General features: G+C 52.6%; 1 protein-coding gene across 2 annotated transcripts; it reads right to left on the bottom strand.

The window, feature by feature from the left end:
• Positions 1-1991: 1991 nt before the first annotated feature.
• Positions 1992-6898, bottom strand: MRPS33 (mitochondrial ribosomal protein S33). 2 transcript variants are annotated; one of them, XM_075342106.1, is made up of 3 exons: positions 6789-6898; positions 4430-4667; positions 1992-2283 (listed from the first exon to the last, which is right to left on the bottom strand). In XM_075342106.1, the coding sequence occupies exons 2-3, from the start codon at positions 4642-4644 to the stop codon at positions 2178-2180; spliced, it is 321 nt and encodes a 106-aa protein (XP_075198221.1). In that variant the 5' UTR covers positions 4645-4667; positions 6789-6898; the 3' UTR covers positions 1992-2177. The 2 variants fall into 2 exon arrangements, with proteins under 2 accessions (XP_075198221.1, XP_075198220.1); XM_075342105.1 differs by lacking the exon at positions 6789-6898 and adding an exon at positions 6608-6682.
• Positions 6899-7639: the final 741 nt, after the last annotated feature.

Genomic DNA, 7639 nt, shown 5'->3' with positions numbered 1-7639 from the left:
TCTTTTGCCTACTCCCCTTAACCCTTACTGTTGGGCATCCTCATGGCTCAGCCCCAGGCCCCCCCTCCCCTCCTCTGGCAGGGTCAGTCCTAGCCCCCCCTTCTCTTACTGCCAGGGTAATTCCTAGCCCCCCCCCCCTCTTCTCTTTCTGACAGGGTCATTCCTAGCTCCCTCCCCCTTCTCTTACTGCCAGGGGTCAGCCCTAGGCCCTGCCTCCTCCTCTTACTGCCAGGGGTCAGCCCTAGGCCCTGCCTCCTCCTCTTACTGCCAGGGGTCAGCCCTAGGCCCTGCCTCCTCCTCTTACTGCCAGGGGTCAGCCCTAGGCCCTGCCTCCTCCTCTTACTGCCAGGGGTCAGCCCTAGGCCCTGCCTCCTCCTCTTACTGCCAGGGGTCAGCCCTAGGCCCTGCCTCCTCCTCTTACTGCCAGGGGTCAGCCCTAGGCCTCCCCCCTCCTCCTCTTCCTGTCAGGGGTCAGCCCTAGGCTGCCCCCCCCTCCTCCTCTTCCTGGCAGGGGTCAGCCTTAGGCTGCCCCCCCCTCCTCCTCTTCCTGTCAGGGGTCAGCCTTAAGCCGCCCCCCCTCCTCCTCTTCCTGTCAGGGGTCAGCCTTAAGCCGCCCCCCCTCCTCCTCTTCCTGTCAGGGGTCAGCCCTAGGCCGCCCCCCCTCCTCCTCTTCCTGTCAGGGGTCATTCACCTACACATCAAAAACATTTCTAGAATTTGACCTTTTCTTACCTTTGACTCTGCAAAAACTCGCTCTAATTAATTCTAGTCCGGACTACGGCAACTTTCTACTAATCAGTCTCCCTGTTACTAACCGCTCACCTCTCCAATACACTCTGAATGCAGCAGCCAGGATTGTATTTCTGTCCAGCTGCTACACGGATGCCATTATCCTGTACCAGTCATTGCACTGGTTGCCCCTCTGTTACAGAGTCCAATATAAACTTATTACTGTAACCTACAAAGATTTCCAGTTCTGCACCGTCCTTCATCTCCTCACCCTACCTCTGCCCTTCCTACAACTTATGGCCTAAGACTAACAGGCTTGCGAGCAGCGCCTCACTCCTCTTGGTATGTATTGAGCTATGTTTTACTTTGTATATGTCCACTCTGAATTGTAAAGTGCCGCAGAATATACTGGTGTAAATTATTTCTTCCTGCTTTTGTGTCCATTGTTCTTTATTACCTCAGGCTTCCATGACAGCCAGCAGCAGGAGCGGGGTCGGGCCATGTTGGCATCATTGAGGCTGGTTGTTAAAAGGGAATAGTCAAAGAAATTATTGTCTAAGGGATTTTTCTAAGATTAATTATTGATGACTGTTAGGATAGGTTATTAATATTGGATTGTTGGGGGTTTAATATTGCACTCCCCCAAGGATTTGGTGTAAGAATGGGACTGAGATACAGTACCAGGCATAGCCATGATGTGTGCACCACACTATCTGTGTACTTGCTGGACCCCCTCAGGAAGTGCAATAAAATTGGGACTGAGATACAGTACCAGGCACAGCCATGATGTGTGAACTGTACTGTATCAGTGTACTGGTTGCCCCCTCCCGCCCAGGTTGTGTAGTAAGAATGGGACTGGCACAGCCATATTGTGTGCACCACACTATATCCATGTACTGGCTGCCCCCCCACCCTCGCAGGATGTGCATTAAGAATGGGACTGAGATACAGTACCAGGCACAGCCATGATGTGTGCACTGAACTGTATTCGTGTACTTGCTGGACCCCCCCAGGATGTACAGTAAGAATGGGACTGAGATACAGTACCAGACCCAGCCATGATGTGTGCACAGCACTGCATCCGTGTACTCACTGGATGAAAATTGCCATAAGTCCCGCCTCTATCCTGCTGGTACTGCCCCTCTCCCCCCCCCAACTAAGCATATTTGCATAATCCACACCCCTTTGTATGATGGCAGGTACAGTGTATGTCTGATAACTGCGAGCAGATGAAATAACATACAGACTCAGTGATCGACACCTTCAGATACGGAGGACCTTTTTATTCCACGTCACATCCAGATAAGCCGATATCTCCTCCACAAAAGACTTCATGTCCTCGGGGCAGATCTGAACTGTGCCTTACACAACACAGGCTGTAGGGCCCCACTGGAAATACCGTCCCTTTAAATGCCAGTCCCAGCAGAGTCTAAATAGCGCACTGCTGCCTACGACTTCTTCTTTGCCCTCTTGCCTTCTCCCTTCTTGGGCGGTCCTTTACCTCGCAGTCTCCGCAGACGCTTCATTTCTTCTTTGAAGTCCTCGTGTTCATCCCTACAAAAGGTCAACAAGTTACTTGCAAAGTCAAAAGTTTCCATACACTAAGAGTACTGTGCCTTTAAACAATATGGGACAGCCCATATGATGATGTCATGTCTTTGGAAGCTTCTGATAGGTTTATTGGCAACATCTGAGTTAATTACAGACACACCTGTGGATATATTTTAATGCACACCTGAAACACACTGCTTTGTGTAGTATCCTGGGAAAATCAAAAGAAATCAACCAAGATCTCAGGAAGAGAATTTTGGACTTGCTCATCCTTGGGTGCAACTTCCAGATACCTGAAGGTGCCTCGCTCATCTGTACAAACAATTATATGCAAGTACAAATAAGATGGGAATGTCCAGCCATCATACCGCTCAGGAAGGAGATGGGCTCTGTGTACCAGGGATGAATGTGCTTTGGTCAGACATGTGCATATCAACTCAAGAACAAAAGCAAAAGACCTTGTGAAGATGCTGGCGGAAGCTGGTAAGATTGTGTCATGGACAACTGTATCAACATGGGCTGAAAGGCCACTCTGCCAGGAAGAAGCCATTACTCCAAAAGAAACATAAAAAAAGCCAGATTAATGTTTGCAAATGCACACAGGAACAAGACCTTAATTTTTGGAGACGTCCTGTGGTCTGACAAAACTAAAGTTAAACTGTTTGGCCATAATGACCATCGTTAGGTTTGGAGGAAAAAGGGAGATGGTTGAAGCCTAAGAACATCATCCCAACTGTGAAACACGGGGGCGGCAGCATCATGGTGTGGGGTTGTTTTGCTGCAGGAGGGACTGGTGCACTTCACAAACTAGATGGCATCATGAGGAAAGAAGATTATGTGGCAATACTGAAGAACATCTCAAGACATCAACCAGAAACTGAAAGCTTGGGAAGAAATGGGTCTTCCAAATGGACAAAGACCCAAAGCATACCGCCAAATTGGCTACAAAGTGGCTTAAGGATAAAGTCAATGTTTTGGAGTGGCCATCACAAAGCCCTGATCTCAATGTTTTGGAGTGGCCATCATAAAGCCCTGATCTCATTGTTTTGGAGTGGCCATCATAAAACTCTGATCTCAATCCTATTCAAAATTTATGGACAAAGCTGAAAATGCCGGTTAGAGCGGTGACCTACAAACATGGCTCAGCTACACCAGCTCTGTCAGGAGGAATGGGCCCAAATTCCACCAACTATTGTGAGAAGCTTATGGAAGGATCCAAAACGTTTCACCCAAATCATACAGAGTAAGGGCAATGCCACCAAATACTAATGACATGGAGGAAACTTCACTGTGCAGAAAGGAAGAAAAATGCCTGAGAACATTCGCTCTGTCTCATTCTGGCATTTGGCAAATAGGAAACAAATTTTTTTCTTATTGACCTAAAACAGGAAAGGTTTATTCTGATTTTATGTCAGATAGTGAGAAAAACCTGCAGATGTGTCTGTATAGAGAGCGGAGGGAAAAACCTGCATATGTGTCTGTATAGAGAGCGGAGAGAAAAACCTGCAGATGTGTCTGTATAGAGAGCGGAGAGAAAAACCTGCAGATGTGTCTGTATAGAGAGCGGAGGAGAAAACCTGCGGATGTGTCTATAGAAAGCGGAGGAGAAAATCTGCAGATGTGTCTATAGAAAGCGGAGGAGAAAACCTGCAGATGTGTCTATAGAAAGCGGAGGAGAAAACCTGCAGATGTGTCTATAGAAAGCGGAGGGGAACCTGCAGATGTGTCTGTATAGAGAGCAGAGGAAAAAACCTGCAGATGTGAAAAATAATGAAAAATGTGAACAATGTGCAAAAATGCTGCATTATTTCCCAAAACATATGGCTAATTAGAAGAAAAACTAAGAAAAGAAAAAAAAAGTGGACAACCCCTTTAAGAAAACAAAATTATTACTATAAAAAATACTGAAGCATAAAATGTACCAAAATTAAGAAAAGGAGCAAAAATGCTGTTATATTTACCAAAACATGGAAAATTTATAAGACCGGTTTAGAAGAAAAATGGTCTTTGTTTCCCGTAGCAGCCAATCACAGCGCAGCTTTCATCTCACCAGGGCAGCTTAAGATATGAAAGCGGAGCTGTGATTGGCTGCTATGGGAAACAGAACATTTCTATAAAATAGGCCTGATTTGTCCGGAAGGCAATTTACCTATAAAGGCCGAGAAATCTCAGACGGCGCATGAGCGGCGTGTAGATGTTATGCGGTGGGTACCAGTCATAAACCTCCTTCCGTTTCGCCAGGGGCTGCTCACTCAGGAGCTTCACCACCTTCATGGAGCATGTGTTCGTCGGCCGCACAACCTCCCCGAAGATTCTGGCGCTGAGACGAGACATGCGGATGGCGTAATTCGAGAGGGAAGACATGGCGGCGGCTGGGAGGTGTCGCCCTGCGGAACAGAGAATGCGTTACCGGGCGGCCATAGCAACAACGTAAATAAGGCATTTACAGATAAGTCCCATTTCAGGAAAAGGTTAAAGGGGCAATTTTACCCACGACATACAATATATCCAAAGGATGCGGCTCCCACCAATATCTGCAAAACGGGGACCCCCTAATTCATGTCAACCAATGACGACGAAGAGCACAGGGCCGTGACCCCATAATGTATCCACATTCTATCAGGGAAGGGGCGTCCGCATTATAGGGGATGGTCCGGATCCGGGGATCGGCCATATGACCTTGGTGATGCACCGGCTCTTAGTTTCGGGGCTGCTCCTCTGGCATCTGTCACTTATCTGAGAACCCTCGTGTCAGCAGGGCGGCTATGACAGGTGAGGAGGCAGGCGGGGCCCAGGACGGGGTTAACAGACATTCCCGGGCGTCAGTAATAAGCAAAACTGACATTTATTACAGAACAAGAGCTTTATAGACACAGTCATAGACTATTACCGCCACATGGTGCAGGGCGCAACACTGAGGGCAGGAATGTGCAGGAGGACGGCTCGTACCTTATACAGTGGGGTCTCTGTATGGGAGGTTATGGGGGGCAAGAAGGTAGAAAGACGGGGTCATCTTCCTGAGACCGTGCAATGCGGGGGAGACACATGACAGGCGGGTTATAGTGTAGTCAAGTGAAGGGTGGTCAGGAGTGCGGCAAGTGGGTGTCATGTCACGTAGCAGGCGGCTCGCAGGGTGGGTTGGGGGTGTCAAGGGGTGAGTGTCTTGGGGGGTCATTTTGCAACGCGGCTCGGAAGACAGCGTGGGGGGTGTCATTCGGTGGGGCGCCTGGGGTGTCACTTGGCGGGGCGGCTTGGAGGGCAGCGTGGGGTCACCTAGTGGGCGTTTCGCAGGGCGGCGTGGGGTCACTTGGCGTGCGGCTTGGAGGGCAGCATGGGGTCACCTAGTGGGCGTTTCGCAGGGCGGCGTGTGGTCACTTGGCGTGCGGCTGGGAGGGCGGCGTGGGGTCACCTAGTGGGCGTTTCGCAGGGCGGCGTGTGGTCACTTGGCGGGCGGCTGGGAGGGCGGCGTGGGGTCACTTGATGGGCGGCTGGGAGGGCGGCGTGGGGTCACTTGATGGGCGGCTGGGAGGGCGGCGTGGGGTCACTTGATGGGCGGCTGGGAGGGCGGCGTGGGGTCACTTGATGGGCGGCTGGGAGGGCGGCGTGGGGTCACTTGATGGCTGGCTGGGAGGGCGGCGTGGGGTCACTTGATGGGCGGCTGGGAGGGCGGCGTGGGGTCACTTGATGGGCGGCTGGGAGGGCGGCGTGGGGTCACTTGATGGGCGGCTGGGAGGGCGGCGTGGGGTCACTTGATGGGCGGCTGGGAGGGCGGCGTGGGGTCACTTGATGGGCGGCTGGGAGGGCGGCGTGGGGTCACTTGATGGGCGGCTGGGAGGGCGGCGTGGGGTCACTTGATGGGCGGCTGGGAGGGCGGCGTGGGGTCACTTGATGGGCGGCTGGGAGGGCGGCGTGGGGTCACTTGATGGGCGGCTGGGAGAGCGGCGTGGGGTCACTTGATGGGCGGCTGGGAGGGCGGCGTGGGGTCACTTGATGGGCGGCTGGGAGGGCGGCGTGGGGTCACTTGATGGGCGGCTGGGAGGGCGGCGTGGGGTCACTTGATGGGCGGCTGGGAGGGCGGCGTGGGGTCACTTGATGGGCGGCTGGGAGGGCGGCGTGGGGTCACTTGATGGGCGGCTGGGAGGGCGGCGTGGGGTCACTTGATGGGCGGCTGGGAGGGCGGCGTGGGGTCACTTGATGGGCGGCTGGGAGGGCGGCGTGGGGTCACTTGATGGGCGGCTGGGAGAGCGGCGTGGGGTCACTTGATGGGCGGCTGGGAGGGCGGCGTGGGGTCACTTGATGGGCGGCTGGGAGGGCGGCGTGGGGTCACCTGGTGGGCGTTTCGCAGGGCGGCGTGGGGTCACTTGATGGGCAGCACAGCGGATCATCCGTTCTATAAATAACAGCACATAATCTCCTCTGTAGGCGCTCGTTACTGCCTGTGACACACGCTACATACACCGCGCCCCTCTCCGCCTCAGCCATTACACCCGCCCGTCTCGCCCACTCACCTACATCCACCTCTGACGCACGCAGCAGGTTAGGAGTGAACTAAGCCCCGGTGACCTCTTCACAGCCTCACATGCAGTCTGTCTGACCCGGAAGTGGTTGCAGACCGGATTTCAGTTGCGCGCATGCGTCCTGGCTGTCATTTGCCTGGCAACGGCTTCTCCTAGCGACCGCGCTTCTTCGGAGGTGACGTCAGACGATACTATCACGTGACCACGAGTCTGCTCTGTAGAGTCGGAGAGCTATGCGGTAGAAGGGTACATTATGAGCAGCCAATAAGGTCACTGCTTTCATTTTTCACAGAGCCTATAAAAAATGAGAGGTGTGATGTGATTGGTTGCTGTGGACGGCTGGTGCCAGTTGTACAGAGTAGAGGTGATTATGGGATGTCGCAGTGTTCGGGGTCACAGCAGCGATGTCCTAGTCCATTCAGGAAAGAGTAAAATGTGACGTCACCAGCCCCAATCACCTCGTGACGCGGTAGTGAGTAGATCTGAAATACCCCTTTAAGGTGCTGTCATTTTAGCATGTAAAGGGGTTGTCCACTATTTTGATACTGACAGGGAATCGATACCAGTAAGTGGAGTCAGCTGCCTGCTTCCTCCATTAATCATCTGTTATCAGCTCCTATTGTGCAGTGTATGGAGCTGGAAAGAGAGGAGCGCAGCGCCGTACAATGTGTAGTGGCCATTCTGGGTACTGCAGCTCAGGTCACATTCACTGTAATAGGAGCTGAGCTTGTAATATCGAGAATGGCCACTATGCGGCAGCATTGCCTCCATACACTGTACTTCCTGCAGACACAGGACCTGATAACAGCAGATCAATGGATGGCGTGTCAGATTCCTCCGCT

Source organism: Anomaloglossus baeobatrachus, chromosome 4, assembly GCF_048569485.1.
Source record: "Anomaloglossus baeobatrachus isolate aAnoBae1 chromosome 4, aAnoBae1.hap1, whole genome shotgun sequence".
NCBI classification, from domain to species: Eukaryota; Metazoa; Chordata; class Amphibia; order Anura; family Aromobatidae; genus Anomaloglossus; species Anomaloglossus baeobatrachus.
Note: the sequence above shows the minus strand (reverse complement) of the source record. Positions and strands in the feature narration are given on the sequence as shown.

Bases quoted from the DNA above. Each gene is read 5' to 3' on its own strand.
- MRPS33 (XM_075342105.1), bottom strand. From the start codon at position 6,665: ATGATCCGCTGTGCTGCCCATCAAGTGACCCCACGCCGCCCTGCGAAA. The intron at 4,668-6,607 runs GTGACCCCACGC...TCTGTTCCGCAG, and splicing joins CCCTGCGAAACGCCCACCAG to GGCGACACCTCCCAGCCGCC. The intron at 2,284-4,429 runs GTAAATTGCCTT...GACCTTTTGTAG, and splicing joins AGATTTCTCGGCCTTTATAG to GGATGAACACGAGGACTTCA.